At 45.4% G+C, this 26,143-nt stretch overlaps 1 protein-coding gene across 11 annotated transcripts in view; it reads left to right on the top strand.

Moving 5' to 3' along the window:
* The window catches only part of EPS8 (EGFR pathway substrate 8, signaling adaptor), a 1,020,454-nt gene that overhangs the window by 702,982 nt on the left and 291,329 nt on the right, over positions 1-26,143 (top strand). For all 11 annotated transcript variants that reach the window (XM_086920872.1, XM_086920932.1, XM_086920898.1 and 8 more), the window contains one exon: positions 21,948-22,021. In XM_086920872.1, the coding sequence (XP_086776998.1) occupies positions 21,948-22,021 (74 nt within the window). The remainder of the gene's footprint in view (positions 1-21,947; positions 22,022-26,143) is intronic.

Below are 26,143 nucleotides of genomic sequence, written 5' to 3' on the forward strand. Positions count from 1 at the left end.
TTGTTTGTGTTCCAGTGCTTTAGATCTGTTACTTTTTCATTGTTCCTTTTTTTGTCATTAGTTCGGGTGTTTGCACTTCCTCTGAGTGATGTGAGATGTGCGTCCTGTGATCCTAGTATCATGCTAGGGGGATATGAGTTTTGTCAATCAAGGGGGGAAATCAGTGAATACAAGTGTAAAGCTCATTACCTGCAGAGGGAGACGAAATAAAATCTTTAATGGAAATCAGCTCCTGTCTAGAGTAAGTGATGACAGTGCTGGAAAGCACTGATTGACCAGTAAACAAACCGGCAGGGGTCCTGGCTGCGGGCGACGAACTGCCTTTGGCGTGCCCATGCGCGCTTCCGCTGCACGTTGCCCCCAGCATCCTGTTTTAAAGGGAAAGAGGTTAGAGCGCGAGAACGCTCACCTCCTCCTACCGGAAATGTGTAAAATGCCACTGAGGAGGAAATAGAAAAGAAGGAGAGACTCCCTCCACAAGAATCGAGCTATGCTCGTGGTGGACTGGGGAGTTTGAAGCAGGTGAATAGAACTGAGTAAGTAAAAAGATTTCCTATTTAAAAATGCCACTTGTTAGCCGCTCTGACTAACAAATTACAAAAGTGCTCAAAAACGAACCATTAAAACATCATGGCTGCATCCCAGTGTGAGCACGTCCAGTGCGCGATGCCCCCAGCATCCGGTTTTAAAGGGAAAGAGGTTAGAGCACTAGAACGCTCACCTCTTCCTACCGGAAGTGTGCAAAATGCCACTGAAGAGGAAATAGTAAAGAAGGAGAGACTCCCTCCACAACAATCGAGCTATGCCTGTGGTGGACTGGGGAATTTGAAGCTGGTGAAAAAGCTTTCCTATTTAAAAATGCCACTTGTTAGCCGCTCTGACTGACAAATTACAAAAGTGCTAAAAAATGAACCATTAAAACATTATGGCTGCATCCCAGTGTCAGCGCATCCAGTCAATCAGTGCTTTCCAGCACTATCATCACTTACTCTAGACAGTAGCTGATTTCCAATAAAGATTGTGTTTCGTCTCCCTCTGCAGGTAATGAGCTTTACACTTGTATTCACCGATTTCCACCCCCGGTTGAAGGCGCGTTATCCTGCCTTATATGTGGCTACCACAGCTTGTCTCCTCTCATATTGTCGATACCTACAGTGCATCTGTAACCAACTGGGATTGCTTTTTGCGAATGTTCGCTCCCTTCCCAAGCATTCCACTAACATATGGGACCTATTCGATTCAGCTTCCTCAGACATAGGGTTCCTAACAGAAACCTGGTTAAAACCCTCCTCCGCTCCGGATATTGCTGTGGCGGTCCATGACGGATATCGCATTTTAAAACTAAATAGGCCACATACAACTGGTGGTGGGGTTGCAATTATCTATAAAGATCCAATAATAGCGACATTATTAGACCAATATTGTAGTGACAACATAGATTCAGAATCGATCTTCACTCGCACTTAAGCTGGAAGTGAGCTCTTGTTTATTGTCCCCCTGGTCTTCTTGCCAATTACATCTCACTTCTTCGGGACCTGATTGCCCCCCATGTGATATCAACAAATAATTTCTTATTAGGCGATTTCAATGTTCATAGTGAAAACCCTGACGATTTGGATGCCACCACGTTCCAGAGGGAAATGTCTGCTCTTGGACTCACAAAAAGGAACAATACCCCGACACATATTGCTGGCCATGTTTTAGACCAAATTCTCTCCAATTCATCCGATATCTTGTATAAAGCCGCTATTCCTCTAACATGGTCAGATCGCTCGTGCATATCTTTTGATCTGACTGGCACCCGTGAACATGTATCTAAAAAGGCTCCAATAACGGGCACATACAGACAGTGGCACAAACTCTCTCCCATTAAATTTCGTGCTGCACACACCCCTGAATATTTAACCATTTCGGACACAATCAACAATCATTTGTCGTCCTTTCACAATACAATTAAGCTCACTCCAGATATCTTAATTCCTGAGAAAAAACCTTTGTACACAGCGAATCTGCGCCTAGAGAAAAGCAAATGTAAAAGGCTAGAACGACAATGGCGCCGAAATAAAAATTATACAAGTAAGGAACAGTATAAAGTAGCTCTAGACATCTACCACAAAAACTTTAAACTCGCACGGAAAAATCATATAGCCAGCCAGCTGGAGCAAGCAGGCAACACCTCCAAAACCCTCTTCCACAACCCTCTTCCACATCCTCATCTCTCTCATTAATCCCAAAGCTTGCAATTCAGAAGAGGAAGCAACTCAATCACTGTGCGATAATATAGCTAATCATTTCTCTCAAAAAAATAGAGAACATTTACAATAAGATATTAGCTTCCCCTACTAACACGAACTATGTTTCTCCAACTGGCCACGACCTGGCTCTTAAAAATCAGCTTACTTTAAAAGAATTTGACTTGCTCACTATTCAGGATACTGAATAATTACTAAAATCCGCCAAATCGGGCTCTCCCAAAGATTTATTACCCACCAAAGAAGCAAAAAACTTAAAGCCGAATTAGCTGAGCCTATCTGCTCCATCCTCAATTGCTCCATTAAACAGGGCTGTCTGCTTGAAGAATGGAAGGACGCACAAGTTATGCCCAATTAGGAAAAATCTTAAACTATCTCAAAGTGAGGTGTCCAACTACTGCCCTATCTCTTTACTTCCTCTGTATAGCAAACTATTGGAAAAGCATATTAACGTCCATCTCTCTACTTTTATAGAAGCTTCCAACTGCCTTGATCATTCTCAGTCAGGTTTTCGTCCCTTGCACAGCACTGAACTAACTGTGGTGAACGTAAGTGATTCTTATACTGCTTGACCTGTCCGCCGCTTTTGATACCATTTCTGATCAAATCCTGCTGGACAGATTGAGCACTATAGGCATCCAGAATTCTGCTTTGGCCTGGCTTCAGGACTTTCTTAGTAACAGGACGTAAACAGTCAAACTTGGACCTTTTTTTTCTAAAACTACCTAATTCACCAAAGGGGTACCGCAGGGGTCCTGCCTGAGCCCATCCCTGTTTAATGTATATAGTACTCCTCTCTCCGCTCTGCTTAGGAAGATCGGGCTTATTCCAATCTCCTACGCGGATGATACTCAACTCATCCTATCTTACAAGAAAGATACTCCTGACATCCAAAACATATTCAGAGAAGGGATGAGAGCCATAACTTCTAGGATGAGCAGCAACTTCCTGCAGCTTAATGCAGGAAAGACTGAAGTAATACTCTTTAAAGACTCGATCCCCAGTTGGTCCCCTAGTTGGTGGCCTGATGACTTGGGACCATCGCCTCGGCCAAAGAAAGTTGTCAAAAACTTAGGGGTGTTAATGGGCAAAGATCTTAACATGGATGAAAACATAGCTGCCATAAAAAGCTTGTTTCTATGCACTTAGCCTCCTTTGTAAGGTTTTTTATTTTTTACCCTTATCCACACGTAAAACCCTTTTTCACGCTCTGGTACTCAGCCGTCTGGACTTCAGCAATGCTTTGCTGATTGCTGCTAAAGAATCAGCATTGCAAGGTCTTCAGGTGGTCCAGAATACTGCTGCTCGCCTGGTAACCGTACCCCTTCACTTCCCCTGTTGCGTAAGCTTCACTGGCTGCCGGTTCGCACAGAATACATTTTAAAATCTGTTGTATCGTTTTTAAAGGCATAAACCTGATGGGTCCTGCCTATGTCGCAGATAAGCTAGTGAAATATTTACCGCCTCGCTCCCTTCGTTCTGAAGGGAAGGGTCTGCTCACGGTCCTGCGCATAAGGCAAACCAGGTTGGGAGGAAAATCTTTCTTCTACCTCGCCCCTAAACTGTGGAATCAACTGCCTCTTGAGATTCATCTCACCACTAACTACTTAGACTTCAGAAAGAAGCTCAAAACGATATTCTTCTAATTTAGTCACCCGTCCCATCAGCTGTCCTTAGCGCGGAGATACCCCATTGGGGGTGATTCAGGCGCTTTATAAATGACGTAAACAAAAATAAATAAAAAATAAAAGTAGGTACGCAGGTGTACTTTGTACTGTTGTAGAGGGGGGTATGGAAGGGATGTTAGCTTCCATCTCTTTTATTTTTAGTTGGAGGTATCCATTGAATGACCTACGTGTGGGAGTAAACAAATCCTGAGGGAGAGGTGTTGATTTTTTCCAATGTACAGGCGTCGGGCGGTATTAGTGTATAGTATAGATTCTTCTCCTATCACTGCAGCACTCCCGTCCACTGTGCCTCCTGTCAACGTTGAGTCTCCTGACAGCATTGTAGTTTGTGGTTTTTGAGGGTTCTCTAGGTATAATGATGTCTGTGGTGGCAGTGTTGGTGGTGGATAGGGTGGTAGCTTGTGTGTTCTGGTGTTGTTGAGACCTTGTATTATCTACACATTCCTTTAATGTTGAAAACAGGTTGTCGAACATTTCTAACTCGTAGTTGGCTGCTTGTGTAAGCACAACACAGTTCTTGTAGATGGTTATGCATAGTACCGCTCTTAGTCTTGGTGATGGAATGATCGATAGTTTGGTCCCATGAGGGATATTGCTTATATTTTTTATGTTGAGCATTTTCGTAATGACAGTGCGCCATTTAGCTGTTTTTCTGGTGAAAAATATCAAGCCATTTACAATAATGCCTTTGGTTAGATTAAAGAAGGGGTCAGATATCCGTGCGTCAGGGTTTTTTCTAATTAGATTGTGTTTGAATTTTTTGGCTGCGTTCTTGGATAGGTTAGTTGGGTACTCTATGACGTAAAAGTTGATGCCTGTTGATTTTAAATTGATTCTGGTCATATTTACTGATGGTGGTAAATAATAAATAATTCACCTGGAAGTTCCTGCAGGTGTGACCTCACTTTGATGTGTCCTCTAGACCACTACCTGTCTCACTTTGATATATCCTCTAGACCACTACCTGTCTCCGTATGTTTACAGGTTTGCTGTTTTTCCTGTCGGTCTTCCTCTGGAGTAGAATTTGTTTACTTGTATAACAATGGTTTGGGCACGTCGAAAAAAGTACTATTCGATGTTTTTTCGCAGTACACATTTCCTTTTGTTGGAGTTATGGTGAGTCATTCCAAGATGGCCGCCGTCTTAGTGATCTAAGCTCATCAAAATAGCTGTAGGCCCTTGTTAGTTTCTATTGCCCAGTCCTCTTTCTATTGCCTTTTCCAGATTGCTACCATTTTGGAGATGAGTTGAGGCCTTGAGAAGGAGCAATCCCTATTCAAAACGGTTGGGACATTAAGATCAGAAAGGAAGCAGCACTTGTGCACAATGAAGGGAAAAGGAGAAGCAAGTTTGCTGTACACTGCCTGCATAGGCTAGGTCAGATCGTCGTTGGCGGCCTCCATTTTAAGGTCAGGCAGGCTGCAACCAGACTCTTATTCTTTAACTAGCTTCATAACTTTTGTACAAAGGCCTCACGGGAACCTGGAGAGTTACCTTTCTCAGCGGGATTCCAAACTGTGCTAGTAGTCTCTCGGTGTCAGTATTTATGCAGTGATCGTCATATTGAAAGGTGGGCATTCATAGTAGTGAGTGCACTCGTCAGTTGATTTTGTTGGCAGGAGCATCATCCGTGCTTCTAGGGCCCTGCGTACTATCTCCTGTGCTGGTGCAGAGACGCTGTCACTTCCCAGACCAGGATCCTGTAAAAAGGGTGGGAAGCAACCAATAAACTAAGATCCTTAAGTATTGCCCGGCGGTGTCGCCTCTTTAACCCACAAAATATTAATCAATGAAGAGGCAGGCGCTGGAGACTGGAAGGCAGGAAACAAGGGTTTATTCTCTCCGGAGGAGAACACATCAGTTCGGACAGCAAGTATCGTCACGAGGTGCTCTAACTGCATCTCTGAGGCCTGGCCTCTTATACACAGGTTTATGGTCGGCAAACATTCTTTATTGTAATAAAGTCACTTTGAAGCATGAAAAGACATTCCCAGAACCTCCGCTTCAGGCCCGTTCCCACACATATTCACAGTAAGAGTCCCCTCCCTACCCACAGGAGGAGATGGCTATCACACAGCTGGACATTCCGCCGATTCCCGGAATGCGTGCGACTGATCAGATCTCATGGGGTGGGGGCTTTGATTAACTGTAACTCCTTTGAAGAGGGGTGATTCCTTACAGTAGGGGCAATAAACTGCATCCGCAGGGCTAGGTGATGGCCTGGGATCGGCTCGGACAATCGGGCATAGAGGAAGGAGTTTATCAAAGGGTATGCGACCATGAAAGGGATGAAGGGAGGTGTCGGTCGGGCATGGGGTGTGATTCCCAGGGAAGAGCAGCGCAGATGGAGAGGGTTTATGGCTCATGCATGAGAGAGCGGGGGTGACCGGTGCGTGGGGGGGTGCTTGTGAGGGCGAAGAGCCGTGCTGGGGGTCAGCGGCGTGCAGAGGGTGGTTCTGACCAAGGCACCTAAAATGGCGGGTGTGCACGACAAAAAGTGTGGCATCGGGGGAAAAGGCAAGATGGCGCAGATAATGTTTACCAAACCGTATTAATTTTCCACAATCCTGCTGCGGTAATAACTTCTCCTGGGGACCCGCACTGCACTCATGGGACGATGTGGGTCTCTTGGCTGTGGTGGGATCACAGCGAGTCGTCTGACAGTGCGGTTCCAAGAAGGGAGGCGGGCAGAGTCCTCGGTCTGTGTAGTGTATTGAAGGTGAATCTGGGTCTGATTTTCCACTCTTGGCTCACCTCCGTGTGCGGTATTAATCTGCTGCAAGGGCGACGGACTTACAGAACGGAGGGCTCCAACTCGAAGTAGTGGGTGGATGTGGAGGAACAAATTGGTCTGGGCTCTGCTCCCCATCCGACGATAGCGAGATTGGCATCCGCCCGACCTGCCTGGGGGGAGACAGCAGACTCAGAGGGATCTAGCTGATGTAGATTGGAGTATTGGTCCTGGGTTGGCGGACATAGACTGGGGCACGGTCATAGACTCCAGTGATCTCCGCTGCAGAACTCCAGTCCAAAGGTACAGATATGTTAAAACTCTTCTTTTACGGTTGCTTGGATCGTTTGTTTGGCACTATAGACTGGGTATAACCGGGATTAATGCCGATGGCTTTTTGCATCATCTTCAGACCTTTTTGTGCATTACTAAAACACTAGAGTTGGTAGACTGATTGTCAAGTCCAATCTTGTTGATGTTATTATAGTTGGTAAATTTGACTGCAAGTTTAAACACAAATGCTTTTTAAAGCTGCACACATGCGGTCTTTGATGCCGTTCTTCAAGACCAGCAGATAATATGTGGGGGTAATAATAGTTTGTTTTGGTCTTCCAGAGGGGCTCATGGTTTGGGTGAAATCAATCTTTACCATTTAATAAAAACTTAATTCCTAGGTTCTTGGCTCTAATATTGCAAATACTCTTTGAATTTTATGGTTCGATTCTAAGCACACCTAAACGTAAATTGGAAACCGAGGTGTCTAGAGTATTGTAAGGACGTGGCGACTACCATGTAAGGCGGGAGGAGCGGGTTTAAAAATAAATAAAGACTTCCCTTCCTCCGCAATGTGGCGTCCTCCTTCAGTCTTCCGACCCAATCAATTCCCATAACCAATCCTGGGGCTGCTCTCACTAGCATGAGAACAGCACCAGGATTGGTTGGAGCGGCCTCAATCAGAGTTCCTAGGAGCACTGGAGGCCTGCACTTGCTCTAACCCGGCTGTCTAAGACAGCTGTGTTAGAGAACTTTAAATTGAGCATGTTTGGCTGGCCATTGGAAGACGGACAGCCAAAGGGACTGACACATTTTAAAGCACATTGCTCCATGCTGATGCCACACAGCAGCACTGGCCCGTCCCAACACTTAGTTTGGGACAGGTTGCTGAAAAATAAAATGGTAATAAATTAAATTTATTACCATTTTATTTTTCAGCACTGGCCAGGGGCTTTTCATTGGTGGGCCACACCCCTCCACTCACACTGAGGGAGCCGCCCCTGTTGGAAGGTTTTCAAATTCAGGAAGCATCTTAAGACCTGGTTATTTTCCTAGTAGGCCCATCCACTGATAAAGGCTTTTTTGCATAATGCATTATGCATTTGTAGACTCTGAGATGAGTAACATTATGCTATATAAGAAAACCCAAATACATTTGTTTAGTGCTGTAGAAATTATATAATTAGGCAAAGAAAAATCCCAATAAGTGGAATAGTCATATGCCAAGTTCGAACAGAACTATAAAATTAAATAATAATAATAATAATTTTGCAAAAGAAACACCAATAGAAGGTTTTAGCTCTTAAAGTATGAACATGGAGCAGTGGAGATTTCCACATTCAGATAATTGAAATTGTTAATGGAGAGCAAAAAAATGTAAATAAAAACCTCAGTCTTAACTGGCCACTGAGTAGGAGCCTTCTGAAAGAGCTCCCGGTTTGGGGATTACCTCTGGGTAGTATATCCCTGCTTAACCCGCTCCAACCTGCCTCCAACCTCTCTACCTGGGGAACTGACTGTTCACCTTTCTGGGAACCGACTCTGAGACATTTTACATCGATCGACTCCCCCGACAGATCAACCGGAGCTGTTGCCTTGATCCAACCCTCGATGCACAGAGTGCGGTTGGTCTGGTTCTCTTGCCCCATGGCTGCTCAGCTGTGGAGAGGTCCACATCCACGGATGCAAGGACTTCGACATGGTCGCCTGCTTCTTCTGGATCCTCTACTCTTGCGCCTGCCCTGTGACCCGGTCGGGGTCCTCTGCTGCTGGCGCTGTTGCGGTGATGGAGAGGAGTCCTGCCTGACTGCCGACGCTCCCGGTCCAACCACTATTGCCCGAGGTCCGGCACTGCAGGGTCGATCCCTTGCCACAGGACCGTTCTGCAGCGGAGAATATGTCAGCGCAGATCTCCCGCAGTCTCTGGCTCTTCGGATCGCGCCTTGGCCTACCTGATGACCGAGTCTGGTTTTCCGTGGTCAGCGCTGTGCGGGCCCCATCTGATTCCGGATTGGTGCCTGCCTGAGTATCCTGAGGCATTACCTAGCCTCCGTGCTTAACTGGACCTATGAATGGCTCCCTGCAGTGGGCCCAACCAACTCGATGCTTAACAACCGCTTCCCTTTAAATCGAGGCTCCCGGTCTCAGCGGAGGTACGATCGTGCCACCACACACTGCCTCGCCTCAGTGCCGGACCAGCTGATCTGCCCTCAGGGAATCGTGGCACCTGTTTATTAGGGGTCATTGGCCTGCCTGAAGTGCCTGTAGTGCAGCGGCTGACGTGAAACCATCTTCCTTACACCCAGTGAGTCTTGTCCATTCCTCCCTCTGACCGACTGCCCCTGAGTCAGCTGTGCTGGTTGCCTTCGGATGGGGTCCATGGGTACATCTACGGTGTGCTCTGAGAGGGGCTAAATTCTACTGGTTCCCCTGTGCCTCAGCTGAAACTCCTAAGCTCTTCCTTGTCTCCCTCCATCTTAAGATTCTGATGATATCGCTAGATTCAATGGCGTCACCCTACTGCTTCTGCAGTTGAATCATGAGGTTTGTCCAAGTTGCTGCTCCACTTTGTTGACTGAGGAGAGCTCAAAAAGGCTGTTTCTGCTGACCTAAAAAATTTGGTGATATCATAGAGACACCTTTACTGTTCTTATGACCGAAACTTTGGCGTGTGTCCTAGAGGCTGCTGTTCGAGAACAACAACGACGCCAACTCCTCCACGCTGATAGACAACCTCAGCCTCAGACAACTCGCCACTGCGCCCACCCACGCCGCCGGCCACACGCTGGACGCCATCTTCTCCACAAGCACCCACGTCACCTTCGACCACACAACCGAACCCCACTGGACCGACCACCGCTGCATTCACTTCACCTTCAAAAAACCAACCACGCACCAACGCACCCAACAGCTGTCTCGCCGCTGCTGAAGCAAAGTCACAGAAGATCATCTGATCACCACCCTCTCCAAGAACCCACCCACCGACCCCACCAACCCAGACGCCACAGCCCGAAACTCATACAGTGGATCAATGACTGTGCCAACACCCTCGCCCCACTGAAGAAGCCCTCAAACAACCACGCCAGCAAGAGAGCCACCTGGTTCACCGACGAACTCCTGGCCTCCAAGAGCGCACGCCGGAAACTGGAGAAGAAATGGCTCCATGAAAACACACCGGACAACCACGCAGCCCTCAAGGACGCCACCCGCAGACACCACCACCTCATCAGATCAGCCAAGAGATCCTCCTTCAAAGACCGCCTGGATAACAACGCACTCGACAGCAAAGAGCTCTTCCACATTGTAAAAGAACTCTCCAACCCCAGCGCCAACACCAAAGACATCCCGCCCTCACAGGAACTGTGCGACTCACTGGCCATCTTCTTCCACTGCAAGATCGCTGACATCCATGAAAGCTTCAACACCACGACCGACCCGACCACGCCAGACTCCACCCCTCTCCCGAACACCAACAGCACCAACCGCCTGACCTCCTGGTCCAACGTCAGCGACGTCGAGACACGCAAGGTCATAAACTCCATCCACTCAGGATCACCGACAGACCCGTGCCCACACCACATATTTAACCAGGCAGACGCAGCCATCGCACCCCAACTACGGAAGATCATCAAAATCTCCTTCGAAACAGCGACATTCCCGGAAAGCTGGAAGCACGCCGAAATCAATGCCCTCCTCAAAAAGCCCAAGGCGGACCCCAAGGACCTCAAGAACTTCCGGCCCATCCCCCTGCTCCCGTTCCTGGCGAAGGTCATCGAGAAAATCCTCAACATGCAACTGACCCGCCACCTCGAAGACAACAACTTCCTGGACCCGTCCCAATCCGGTTTCAGACGAAACCACAGCACCGAGACAGCCCTCATCGCCGCCACAGACAACATCAGGTGCCAATTAGACAACGGCGAAACATCTGCCCTCATCCTCCTGGACCTCTCGGCCGCCTTCGACACGGTCTGCCATCGCACTCTAAAAACACGCCTCCAAGAACTCGGTATCCAAGAGAAGGCCCTCGACTGGACCACATCCTTCCTCTCCGACAGATCCCAGAGCTCTGCCTCCCACCTTTCCGATCCAAAGCCACCAACATCATCTGCGGGCCCAGGGCACCTCCGTCAGCCCGACCCTGTTCAACATCTACATGGCCCCCCTCGCACAAGTGGCCCGCCACCACAACCTCAACATAATCTCCTACGCTGACGACACTCAGCTCATCCTCTCCCTCACCCACGCACCGTCAAAACCCACATCCACGACGGAATGAAGGCCATCGCCGACTGGATGAGGAGCAGCCGTCTGAAACTGAACTTGGCCAATACGGAGGTCTTCATCCTCAGACCCAACCCCTCAGCCTGGGACGATTCCTGCTGGCCAACCACTCTGGGGACAGCACCGACACCCACCGACCATGCACGCAATCTTGGATTCATCCTCGACTCCTCCCTCTTCATGTCCAAACAGGTCAACGCCGTCTCCTCCTCCTGCTACAACACCCTCCGTATGCTCCACAAATGGATCCCGACCGAAACAAGAAGAACGGTGACACAGGCCCTCGTCAGCAGCAGGCTGGACTATGGCAACACACTCTACGCCGGAATCCCAGCCAAACACCTACGACGACTACAGCGCATCCAAAATGCCTCCGCCCGACTGATAATCAACGTCCCCCACCGCAGCCACTTCACCCCCCACCTGAGAAACCTACACGACAAGAGGATCACCTTCAAACTCGTAACCCACGCACACAAAGCACTCCACAACGCCGGACCAGCCTACCTGAACAGCAGACTCGGTTCCACACCCCTCGCCGCCAGCTCCGCTCCGCCAGCCTCGCCCTCGCCGCCGTCCCCCGCATCCAACGAACAACCTCAGGTGGCAGATCCTTCTCCTACTTCGCCGCCAAGGCCTGGAACACCCTTCCTACCCACCTACGGCAGACCGAAGACCTACTCCCCTTCAGAAGACTCCTCAAGACCTGGCTCTTCGAACAGTAGCAAAGCTTCCACCCCCCCTCATCACCCCCCTCAGCGCCTTGAGACCCTCATGGATAAATAGCCGCTCTACAAATAGATTGATTGATTGATTGATTGATTAATTCCTGTGGATGGATGAGTGGCACATAAACCTGGTTTACTGGTTTTATGACTGGAACTTTGGTGTGTGCCGTAGATGCTGCTCTTCCTGTGGATGGATAAGTGGCACATGAATCCTGTTTTTTGCTAACCAAAAGAACTGGTGAATAGCACTAAGCTCATTGGAGACTCCTCACTGCCCTGTAGCTGAATCGTCGATGCACGCCTGAGTTGCCGCTCTACCTGGATGATTGAGGAGCTGCACGTAGGACGGTTCCCTCTGGGGCCTCTGCTGAGCTGCCCTTGAACGTGGTACCTGCTCCCTCATGGGTTCTGGTGAGCTCCGACTGCTACTGGGTCCCTCTCTGCCTTATCACCCAGAACTAGTAGCGTGCTGGCTGGCTCGGCTTCATAGTCTCTGCGGCAGCCGATCCCCGTAGACACCCACGTTCGACCTTCGCCAGTACGCTTGGGCCCCTGCCCTTATGCTCTGACAATCCTGCTCCCTCAAGAAATCTCACCATTTGATACATCTGGATCAACCCCTGCTTCTCCACATCACTTCTGTGAACTAGTAGTGCCCCATCCTAGCCTGCATGGCAGGTCCTGGCCTAACCGCTACTGGGGAAAACTTGTATACTTTGGTTTATTCCCCTAACCTCTCTAAAACGGCTGCAAAATCCTTCAAGCATGCCACCCTCAAAAGGCACCCTGAGTCCATGATCTCTGACCTGCGATACAGTACGGACAGTGGCACAATCATTAATTACCTCATTTTCTACTCCAGAAGAACCTCTTCTTGGAGCAAAACCTTTGCGCAGCTCATCTATGTACGTGCAAACAGGAACATTCCATACGGCAGTAAGCTCACTATAGCGCCCTCCCCATTCCTGCAAGCTGACCTCACCATCACCCTCTATAAAAACGGCATCGTCCTGATCCAAGCTACAACTAAAAACCTTAATAAATTTGCGGACCTCTTTACCCTCCTCAGAAACCACGTGCATGACTCTGGCAAGGTAACCAACAACGGCTCCGTCGACCCTCCAACCAGCCAGCCTAACATGCCTAGCCACCCTCAAACCACCCCTCCAAGGGTTTCCAACACAGATCATCCCGACCCCTCTAGGACGCGCCCTGGGCTTGCCAGTAAAATCGCTGCTAGCCCTCTGGTCTCTTCCTGGCTAGCTCCCCACTCTGTCCTTGAGACTGATACTCCTCCAAGGACCTCTGACACAGATCGACCTAGCCCCTCTACCGCTTCTCCTACACATGCAGATAGAACTTCCCCTGAACCACTGCACCCCTGCCCTCAAGCACGTCCCTCCTATTTGGATATTGAAACTCTGCACTGCAGAGCAACCAAATTAACGCAGAGCATCCATAACTACATTCTGGACCTAAAGAACCTCCTTCACCTCGCAGAACTCTCCTTCGCTAAGCTCAAGACCCCGCGAGACTCCTCCCCCCCCATTGCACCAAGCACCCACAACTGCTACCCCTGAGACACATTCGCCCCGCAAGCAACCATGCCCCCTCTTGGAGGAGGAAATCCTTGCTCTTGTCCTCTACTACAACACTACCACCCTGGCCACCCCATGCCCACCAGACCTCACTGAAGAAGAAAGTCTAGCCATCCCCCTTGACTACAACCCTGCCATCTGCACGGTCGCCATCAACCCCAACAGATCAGCTACTCTCTGTAACAGAAGCGTGGTTAATAGTAAGCTAGCGCCCATACCCCTGTCTGCCCCGACTCCCATCCCACCCATCGACCTCACTCTGTCTGGCCTTTCAATCAACCGCCGATCGGCTGTCAGGCATGCTGCTGATATCACTGATCTCATCCTGAACAAAAACCTTGACTTAGCGATCCTGACCGAATCGTGGGTCATCTCCATGCCTGGAAGTCCTAGTCCCTCCCAACTACAACATTGCAAGGCTGGATAGGCAATCCAGCAAAAAAGGAGGCGGCATCGCCTGCATCTACCGCTCTACCCTCATTATCACGGAACTTCTAGCGGACACCTCAGACTCCTGCGAATACCTCGCCCTTTCCATTTGCAGCAACCCAATTGAATTGCACCCAACTGTAAGATTGGCACATCTTTTACCACCCCCCTGGCACGAACAACACCTTCACTGACCACTTCATGGAAATTATCACAGCCAAGTTTTCCTCCAATGCTAATGACATTTTCATTGGTGATTTCAACCTGCACTGGAGGGATCCCAAGGATCCTCATGTCAATGCCATCAAAGACCTCCTGGATGATCAAGCCCTGACCCAAGCCTGCACAATCCCTACACATACGAAAGGGGCCACCCTTGACTGGATCATCTCCAAGGAGTCATCAGTTAAACTCATCTTTATAGACCCATGCGACTGGTCGGACAACCATACTATCTCCTTCCAATTATGTGGCACACATAAAACAAGGGCACCGCAACCGGGGATACCAAAACGCTGGATCAGACACACCAAAAACCTGGACTTCAGGGAACTGAAAGCTCGCTGTAATTCTTTCCCCCCTCCTCGCATATCACAATGGCCAGTGACCTCAATGACCACTACTCGAACTATAACTAACATTCTAGATGACCTAGCCCCGCTCAAACTAAAAAGAACCCAAATCAAAGACATGAGTTCCTGGTTTTCTGGCTCCCTCAGCAACAAGAGGAGATTCCTCTGACAATCTGAAAGAACCTGGAGACAGCACCTCTTAGCAGTTCATTTAAAACTTCTCTGCCAGGCCAGAAATACCTGCAGCAGGCACATCCTCAATGCAAAAAAAGAATTCTTCAGATCGGAGCTGGAGAACACCAAGAACACACCATGCAAGCTCTTCAAACTGGTCAAACACCAATCTTATAAACTGGCCAAAACATCCAAAAGAATCCCCAAGTTGGTAATATTATCCGAGGATTTCTCCTCCTTATTCTCTGACAAAATCACAGCCTTAGGAAACGAACTCCGCTCCGCCACCAATTCTCAACCCTTTCTGATCTGCCCCCCCTTCAGCGTTGCTCCCACAGGCTTCAACCAAAAATCGAGCACGCTGGTTTAACTTCAAGCTCTTTAATGAAGACTCTGTCTCAAAAATCCTATCTACCTTAAACCCGAACAACCACTTTAATGACCCGCTCTCCTCCAACTGCCTAGCAGCTGCTGCCCAATCCATCATTGCTAGCTGGACTGCAATAACCAACGCCCCTCTCAGGTTAGGGATCGATACCAGACTATCTAAAAGCCAGCCAAATTCTCCCCATCTTGAAAAGCAGTCTCTGGATCCAGCGTCCCCTGATAACTTCAGACCTATTTCCAATATCCCTCTCTTAGTCAAAGTGTTGTAGAAGTATGTGCAACAGCAGCTAAGCCATCACATCAACAACTTTCATCTACTTGACGACTTCCAATCAGGATTCAGACCTGGGCACAGTACTGAAACCGCCATGCTACACATCTTAGACGATGCCCTCCAAGCCCTCGACCAAGGCAAAATTTGTCTCCTAATCCTCCTTGATCTATCCTCGGCTCTTGGCACGGTCAACCATGGAAAATTACTTGAACGCCTCAAGTTTAGGATGGATTTGGATGGTTCTGTTCTAGACTGGTTTAGGTCCTTCCTCCAATATCAATCAGAAAGACTCCTAATTAACGGTAACCTGTCTGCCCCCTCCCCGGCACGGTTGGAGTCCCTCAAGGTTCAACCCTGTTCCTCACCCTCTTCAACCTAAACCTGGAACCGCTTGCCGAATTACTACGCTCCGCGAACATCTCCTACCACATGTATGCTGACGACTCCCAGATCTACATCAAAACCTCATCCCTCGAGGAGATTATATCCCTGAATGAGGCCTTGAAAATAACTGTCCAATGGCTCGCCTCCAATCGACTCAAACTCAACGCAAATATAACAGAATTTCGCCTAATTTCCCCACCAAAAACTATCCCTGAGATTCAGATATGGATTAAGGCTATCACAGCCCTAAACTGCCCACCGACCATTGTGGAATCGGCCAAATCTTTGGGCAAAACCCTTGACTGCAACTTGAACATGCAAGACCATATCAACTCGTTGGCTAAATCAGCCAGATTCCACCTGAGCTACCTCTGTAAACTGAAACCTTTCTCAACACTCCCGACATGAAAATTGCGGTCCAGGCACTAGTCATCTCTAGACTGGAATATGGCTGTCCTACCCTCTCGGGGCTACCCAAGATCTCCCTGGCACCTTTAAAAGCCTGCCTCAACACGGCCGCCAGACTTCTTACTGGCACAAAGAAATTAGATCTCATTTCACCTCATCTAAAAGCTCTAAATTGGCTTCCTCTTGAGGCCAGACTTCAACTAAAACTGGCATGCGTCACGCACAAGGCACTGTACTCAAACTCCCCTGCATATCTTGCACAGAAACTTGTGGTATCTGGAGGAACCAGAAACTCCAGGTCCGCCAGAGACCTCTTGCTCCAACCTGCATGCTTGTGGGGAAGAAAAATACAATCTGGCCTTCTCTGGGGCCGCACCAAGAGTATGGAACTCTCTTCCGCCCGCCATCAGAAGAATCCCCTCACTGGCACGCTTCAAAAAGGTTGTCAAAACCTTCTTTATGGGTAAATTCCTCGCTTAATTTTCACCTCAACCCCCAGAGACATCTGAGACGATTGCTACGAGTAAATGTATAATGCAAAATGTATATATATATATATATATATCTTCTATCCCTTATGTACCCAGCACCCCGCCCCTTCCTTTACTATTGTGCACTTTTATGACTTCAAACCTATTGTATAGTGTTTTGTTCCTGTAAAGCGCTTTGATACCCTAACGGGTCAAGTTTGCACTCTATAAAACACTAAAATAAAACAAATAAACTATTTCATATATACAAGAATATAAATGCTGACACAGCCATATATACACCACGCTTTAGTATCAACAAAAATAATTAACTGTTTGTAGTATGTTTATATTTATACATAGCTTGATGTAGAGTTACTTGACTTGGAATTATATTCATAATAGTAAATAAGATCCAGTAGATATAAAATGGTCTTTCTCCGTTTTGCATATAATAACACATTAAGGTACGTTTTCAATCAATCAATCAATGGCATTTATAGAGCGCACTACTTACCCGTAGGGTCTCAAGGCGCTGGGGGGAGGGGGGTGCCGCTACTGCTCGAACAGCCAGGTCTTCAGTTTCTTCCTGAAGGAGAGGTGGTCTTGGGTCAGGCGCAGGTCGGTCGGGAGGGCGTTCCAGGTCTTGGCGGCCAGGTAGGAGAAGGATCTTCCTCCTGAAGTCGCTCTTCGGATGCGGGGGACGGCGGCGAGGGCGTGGTTGGCCGATCGGAGGTGGCGTTTGGGAGCGTAGAAGTTGATTCGGTTGTTGAGGTAGCTCGGGCCTTGGTCGTGTAGGGCTTTGTGTGCGTGGGTGAGGAGGCGGAAGGTGATTCTTTTGTTGACGGGGAGCCAGTGCAGGTCTCTCAGATGTCCGGAGATGTGGCTGGTTCGTGGGATGTCGAGGATGAGTCTGGCTGAGGCATTCTGGATCCGCTGGAGTCTCTTCTGAAGCTTGGCGGTGGTGCCGGCGTAAAGGGCGTTGCCGTAGTCCAGTCGACTAGTGACGAGGGCCTGGGTGACGGTCTTCCTGGTCTCGGTGGGGATCCACCAGAAGATCTTCCGTAGCATGCGTAGGATGTTGAAGCACGCCGAGGAGACGTTGTTGACTTGCCTGGTCATGGAGAGGGAGGAGTCCAGGATGAAGCCCAGGTTTCGTGCGTGGTCTGTCGGTTTGGGTGCGGTGCCCAGGGCGGGAGGCCACCAGGAGTCGTCCCAGGCGGAGGGTGAAGAGCCCAGGATGAGGACCTCCGTCTTGTCTGAGTTCAGTTTCAGGCGGCTGGTCGTCATCCACTCGGCTACCTCTTTCATCCCTTCGTGCAGGTTGGCTCTGGCGGCGGTGGGGTCGTTGGTCAGGGAGAGGATCAGCTGGGTGTCGTCGGCGTAGGAGATTATGCTGAGGTTGTGGTTGTGTTTTTATACCACATGCAGTATTTTGTCATTACTATAATGTGGCTCCATGTTAATTATGTCAGACAAAAATTAAAATTACTTTTTTACTTCCATGTACCTTTCTAGTCAACCTGTTTTTGATTTTAATAATTATTTAATGAATTTGATAACGATAGTCTTGTTGGATCTGCAGTCTATTTTTCACAGGTAAACTAGGGCTAAAGTTTGTAGGTGTATGTTTACATACTTTATGCTTGGTTAGTCATTTCTTGTTTTAGTTTTACTAGTGTTCTGCAATGTATGCTTCAAGTGTCCAATAAAAATGTCTTTTTATCTGAATTTTGTCCTTAAATATAATGGGATTATAGAGGGGTTAAATAATTCTGCTTATAGAAACAGTTCTTACATTCTTTCTTGATGTACAATACAGACTAGTATTTCATCCATGAATCGCCCAGTAGATGTATTGCCTGGTAAAACTAGTAAAATGATTTGGCTGGTGCTTTCATCCAGGTTATAAACAATTGAGGGCAAGAGAAATCTCTGTTCCTGTAAATTGATTGAGTGCTGAGGTCCTAGACATTGATCAGGCTAAAGTCTTGGTAGAAAATGAAACATAAAATTCTGCAAACACACAAGTAGATTCATATGTGACCATGGTGAAGTTTTTTCAAGGTTTCTTAAATTAAAATAGATCTTTGTACCCCGAATTTGGAAATCCGGGTTCTTCTTACCATACTCCAGGAAGCTTTTTTGGTGAAATCTATCCTTGGAAACTCCCTAGCCAAATAAAGATACCTAAGCAACTGATTAGTTAGAGTATATATTTTTTGCCAATGCTTCCATTTTGAAACGCAGGTGCACGTCTTAAGTGTGGGTTTCAACACTGGTCTCTTACTAGAACAGCTATGGAAGCAGTGTTTCGGGGGACAAGCCCTTGAATGGTTTTCCGATTTCCTTCATTACCACACCTTTCAGGTGATTCAGAAGGCATGGGTCTACAAAGTCACCTCCTTGCAGCAGAAAGTGCCACAGGGTTGAGCACACAGCCCAGCCCAGTTCAACTTGTATATGCGCCCTCTGGCATACGTGATTGAGTGCAACGTTGTGAGGATTGTGTCTTATACTGATGATACTCAACTGATTTTCACCGTGCCCAGGACGATGCTGCAGCCAATTTTAAGGCCAGCTTGGTGGACCTCGCTGAATGGTTGGACTCCAGCTGCCTGAGATTAAATGCAGGCACAATGGAGGTCCTGGTGGTAGGGAAACATCCCTCAATATGGTCTACCTTGTGGTGGCCTAGTGAACGGGGCCCCACACCTGTCTCCAAACCTAAGGTGAAGCACCATGGCTTTGTGCACAACTCCTCCCTATCCGTTGATAGCCGATCTCTCCTAATGTTTGCACCTGCTTTGGGGTAAAGATGCTCTAGGACTCAACTAAGAAGACTGTACTCTAGGCCCTGCTGGTATCACTTTTGGACTACTGTAATGTACTCTACCTGGGGGTTTCCAAAGGCAGGTTTAGAATGCTCCGAAGGGTGCAAAATGCTTCTGCTTGAATGTTGTGCAATGTTACAAAACATTCTCCCTTGAGCACAGGACTTGCTCAACTTCACTGGCTCCTTATCAAGCATAGAGTATCCTTTAGAGCACTCTGTCTCTGCCATAAGACCCTCAATCAGAGAGGCCTAGTCTCCCTTCTTCCCTTGATTATACCCTACCTTCCTAACAGTCATCTCAGGTCCTCAGTGCCAGAGTTAACCGATTGCCTCCAGGAGATAGCTCTTTCAGATTCTTGACTTCCAGACTTTGGAACTCTATGCCCTTGAATCTGAGAATGGAGCCATCTGAAGTTTAGTTCCAAAACAAATTGGTCTTGGCTGTTTGGGCAAAATAGATCTGGCATTGGATCATGTAGGTTATAATGAATGAAACTCCGGGCAGGAATATTAGGCCTCTGTTGGTTGAATATTAGCTTGTGGACACTCCACTGGGAGTAATCAAGCGCTCTATATATCCCAGAACATAACATGTCAAACATCGCTGACTGAATGAGAAACGCATGCATAAAAAAGACTGAAGTGCTGATCTTTGAGAATAAGACCTCCCCTTGGTGGTGTGACCCCCCCCCCTCCCCTCCGAACTAGGACCCTCACAGTCTCCGTCCGTGCACGACCGCATACTAGTCATCATCCTGGACAATAAGCTAACCATGAAAAGACATATCAACACAGTCTTATCCGCCTGGTTCCTTACCCTTTGCATGCTCCGCAATCTACCACAGCAATAGTGAAGGGCGCTCCTTCTCCTACCTCGCAGCAAAGTCCTAGAACAACCTACCACTTCACCTGTGGTGTCATGATCTCTGCAGGAATTCAAAAAGGACTCATGATCTGGATGTTCACTGAGTCCCCTGCAGCAGAACTCTGAGCACCTGGATACCCTCATGGGGTTATTAGACGCTCTATACGAATCCTGATTAATTTGATTTGATCAAACATAAGTTTAGATTTGCTTAATATTGAATATGGTCTTAAATTATAGTCTGAAAAGCTGGAATATGCTATGCTAAGGGCAAATCAGTCTTATTTAGTAGCAGGAGGAAAAATACAGTGCTTGCTGGATTGTAATTGGGGTAGCATTGGTGAAAATTAACATTCTTACAGTATTTATGAAACAAACCAATTTTTTGGAAAGAACTTGACTCACGAAACTTGAATTTTGTAAAACTATATATCATTGCAGGATACATTATACATTGGATTAAGCACTTATCTGGCATAAAAAGGTCTTTGTGGTAACCAAGGGACTGTCAGCATAAAAAGATAAACAACTTGACTTTCATTTAAATGTTCAGAAATGCTTCAAACATAGGGAAAAATATGACCAATGCCTGGTAAAATGTAGAAAAAGCATGATCATTTCATGATAGTCTGAAACGAAGCATAATATTTAAGAGAAATCATGACTTTCTAGCAAGGTGATATTAATGTATCCAAGACTGAATCTGTATTGAGGATATGAGGAAAGATGGCTCTAAGAAGTTAAAGTACTCATTGATTTCTAGAATTAAAACTTACCATCTCATTTTTTCCAACTATGCTTTGTGTATCAAATAATTGATTAATGATGAAAAATAAAGTTAATACAGGCAATTAGAAATCAATTTGCAGTCCCTTAGGTAGGTTACTGGAACCTTCTGTCAAATCGCTGACATTCTAGGGCTTTTTTCTATGTGAAACTGTATATATATTTTTAATATGCGCTATCCTTAAACTATTAAACACCGACACCGGAATGTCCAGAAAGGAGATTTCTAAAGACTGTCGATTAGAAAATATTCAGACGTTAGTACCAGAAATGTGTATTCCATATAATCTTCATATCATTGTGAACGGTTGCATTGTACGGATATAGGATTGTAACTGAGGTTATAATAGTTCAGTAGTCATTTACAGATGGATGCCCGAGATATAGAAGTCCACCGCTTATATTAAACATCAGGGATTTTGCCATTGACAATAATTTTGTTTTGCCAAGCATTTCTCGGAAACTCTGTGTCTCCAAACAGCTAGCAAAGTTTAGATTAAAGAAAAGTAATTCTTAGTTTTATCTGTTTTAAAAGGCCTTAGTATGTTACCCTTACTTATCACTTGTACATCAATGGGTCATATGATTAAGTTGCATTGTTGTTCAAGAAATGTTTAAAATAACTTAACAATGAGTTCCCATACAGCACAGAATTGGACACTATTGAATTCTCTAAACAATATCTTTTTTTCATGGAGCAAAACATCATATGTGTCTGATTTCTAAAATACTATGTTGACAAATGTATTTGCTTCAACCTAACAACTGTATGGTTATATTTCATGTATGTATTTCCCCTTTTCTTTAGATGAAAAACCTCGATCATTTCAGGAACATGATGAAACACCTGAGATGACCGCAGCCAGGATTGACAGGGATGTTGTGAGTATACATCATATTTGGCACTCCATAAATTTAGAGGAGATGAATTTAGCAGAGAAACTATGAACAATTGCCTAACCGAATAGTTTCTTATAACTTATGGAGTTTGATAGAATTAGTTTCAAGCCTGAAGTATTTCAGCACATCATGTTTAATTGAATAGTTATATGTACTAGAATGGCAGCTTTAAACAGCTATTATGTTTTTAGCCTTTAGTCCATTCCCCTGAAATCATTTGGTGGGTAGTAACAGTAGATATTATTTTACTATTAATTACAAAGCTATAGATGAAATTTTAAGTAGTTATATATAGTTCCTGTAACAGAGAAACTTTGATGGAAAAGCTGATTAACACGAAATCACAACACACAACTTCTGAAGCGTGAAAAGTACATGTCATTTAACCTCAGCCTCTTAATATTTCCACTTCTTTACAGCTCTTTTGCGCCATGGCTGTCCCTGGCACAATGTTAGTCTGCCATTAACCTGTTTTGGGCATTCTTTGTAGCATTCTAGATATTCCTGAAATAATTGTCCTCAGCCTTCACTTTTTGTATGTGTTCTTGACATCACTGTGGCTAGCAGTGGCATAATGATACAGTAGCATCTTTCTTTGAATTACTGTGGTCACTCCTGAAATATTTCTGGCTAAAAAGTGATACAAACATATTAAAAAATCCTGCCACATGATGGACATTCCATGGGTTTGATGATGACTGTTTATGGCCTTGAAAGACAGCATTTCTCAATATGTGATAGTCATACACTTAACTACTTGCTGAAAATGACAAGACCTAAATGTATGTTAACTTGAAACGAAAATATGATCTTTTGGGACAAAAGTGCAGCTTGTTCATGAAAGTTGCCAGTTACTGTTATGGAATTGAATTTCTCCAAAATGAAATTGTTTGACATGGCAAAATGTCTCTCTTATCAGAAGCTGTCAGGCCAATGTTTTGGAGAACATTGTTCCATTCATTAATAATTTACGTTCATTTTCAAAGACTTATTACTGATTTAAGTTGTTTGTTATAAAGGAGCACATAATATTGGTTGGCTGTTATTCATTGACCTATGTTTTTGCATTCCATCATCCATGTTAACAATAGCTTTATATGATATTATCTGTAATGTTGTCTGAGGCTTCTAAGTGTGAGCGTGGTCTACTGTACATCCTTTAATTGTGTGATGTGTTTACATTGTTTTAATTCTACTCTACCCCTTGTAATTTTGGTGTTATCCAACATATGATGTATAATGTAATTTATCTTGGGAGCACCTTACCTCTTGACATTACTCCCTGCACAAAAAGCACTTCGGATATGTTTAAAGTACTAGTTCTTAGCCATCTACTGTGCAATATATTTGCCCACATCAGAATTTTAAGCCTAACTCTGGCCCAGATCATAAGTGAATGTGACCCTCAAGTTGCAAAATATATGGCATCTTGCTGAGTAACATTTACCAGCAGGGCCTGATGTGTTAAGTAGTTTCTGCAATTTACCAATGTTCTTCATTGTGGTCCCTTTGTGAGTGGGTACTTGCCTAGTTGATTTTTTGCTATTGCTCTAGCATTGGTTCTTCCAGGAGTTTTCTAACCATTGTTAGATATTTTATATTCTATTTGTAAGATATTGCCATTAAGTTAATATGACTATATTTAGAGACATACTTGTATGGAAGGGCTGGTTTTACACAGATCCTATCCGGAACTTGAGAACGTTATTATTTAGCCCTTTTTATGTAGTGATTGTCCGTGCAGTGATAAACTTAAGAATACTCTTTATTTAGGCTAAGCAATTTGTAATTATTCACAGCTGTGTGAGATTAAATGTTTGGTCATTGTGGTCCAGATTTGCTATAATGTCCTCAGAATGCTGCAAACTCACCTGAGTATCATTGGCATAATTGTGGAATGACACCCTCTGCGACTTGGAAAGTTCACCTTGGTGCTTGGAATATATGATGGACATTGTGGGAAACAGACAAGACACTTGCATCCTATAATATAGATATCTTTTATAGACATTTAGTTCAGAAAAAAAATTTGAATGCAGGTTTAATGCAGCCAACAGATCGGAAAGCATTAAGCCGCTGAATCAGTTTTGTCCAAAATGTTGAGTAAATTTTATTTAACATCCAGTTGAGCAGTTTCAAAGCTTTCTTTAAGGCGAAACACTTCAAAATCATTTGGTGGGTAGTAACAGTAGATATTATTTTACTATTAATTACAAAGCTATAGATGAAATTTTAAGTAGTTATATATAGTTCCTGTAACAGAGAAACTTTGATGGAAAAGCTGATTAACACGAAATCACAACACACAACTTCTGAAGCGTGAAAAGTACATGTCATGTCATTTAACCTCAGCCTCTTAATATTTCCACTTCTTTACAGCTCTTTTGCGCCATGGCTGTCCCTGGCACAATGTTAGTCTGCCATTAACCTGTTTTGGGCATTCTTTGTAGCATTCTAGATATTCCTGAAATAATTGTCCTCAGCCTTCACTTTTTGTATGTGTTCTTGACATCACTGTGGCTAGCAGTGGCATAATGATACAGTAGCATCTTTCTTTGAATTACTGTGGTCACTCCTGAAATATTTCTGGCTAAAAAGTGATACAAACATATTAAAAAATCCTGCCACATGATGGACATTCCATGGGTTTGATGATGACTGTTTATGGCCTTGAAAGACAGCATTTCTCAATATGTGATAGTCATACACTTAACTACTTGCTGAAAATGACAAGACCTAAATGTATGTTAACTTGAAACGAAAATATGATCTTTTGGGACAAAAGTGCAGCTTGTTCATGAAAGTTGCCAGTTACTGTTATGGAATTGAATTTCTCCAAAATGAAATTGTTTGACATGGCAAAATGTCTCTCTTATCAGAAGCTGTCAGGCCAATGTTTTGGAGAACATTGTTCCATTCATTAATAATTTACGTTCATTTTCAAAGACTTATTACTGATTTAAGTTGTTTGTTATAAAGGAGCACATAATATTGGTTGGCTGTTATTCATTGACCTATGTTTTTGCATTCCATCATCCATGTTAACAATAGCTTTATATGATATTATCTGTAATGTTGTCTGAGGCTTCTAAGTGTGAGCGTGGTCTACTGTACATCCTTTAATTGTGTGATGTGTTTACATTGTTTTAATTCTACTCTACCCCTTGTAATTTTGGTGTTATCCAACATATGATGTATAATGTAATTTATCTTGGGAGCACCTTACCTCTTGACATTACTCCCTGCACAAAAAGCACTTCGGATATGTTTAAAGTACTAGTTCTTAGCCATCTACTGTGCAATATACTTGGGAGCCTTTGTAAACAAGAGTTTATTTGCCCACATCAGAATTTTAAGCCTAACTCTGGCCCAGATCATAAGTGAATGTGACCCTCAAGTTGCAAAATATATGGCATCTTGCTGAGTAACATTTACCAGCAGGGCCTGATGTGTTAAGTAGTTTCTGCAATTTACCAATGTTCTTCATTGTGGTCCCTTTGTGAGTGGGTACTTGCCTAGTTGATTTTTTGCTATTGCTCTAGCATTGGTTCTTCCAGGAGTTTTCTAACCATTGTTACACCACAGGTAGTGGCTCTACCGGTTCATTGTCCATCTGTAGTAGCCACACAAGATGTGGCTCCAGATAACAACGATAGAGCCACCCCAACCGTTACTTCACCCCTACTTCCCTCCACAGTGACAGGGAACTTGGAATTTTTGTTGAGATCTCTCCTTCTACCTATTAATGAGTCCATTAAAAAGGTGGAAATTAGACTGACCATACTGGAAGCTGCCATAACTAGTATGTCATCTCTCACCAAAAATAACGGAAGTGGGGTGGTGCATCCCACACCCTTGACAGGGCCCCCTCCCACCATACCTCAAAAGAATTCTAAAACTTTATCTGCCCCTGCTCTGATTAAGCAAACTTGCCAGCCTCCGGGTAGAGCTGACCCCCCACCTCACAATACACCGTCGTTTAAACAACCAAAGGCACCAGCCATTGAATTGGGTGCTGCCTCCAATAAATCAACCTTAAAGGCCTCGACGAGCATCAACCAGAACGCACACGGGGAAGGTGGAAATAGCAGAATACCTCATAAA

This window comes from Lissotriton vulgaris, chromosome 1_1 (assembly GCF_964263255.1).
Source record: "Lissotriton vulgaris chromosome 1_1, aLisVul1.2, whole genome shotgun sequence".
Classification (NCBI taxonomy): Eukaryota; Metazoa; Chordata; class Amphibia; order Caudata; family Salamandridae; genus Lissotriton; species Lissotriton vulgaris.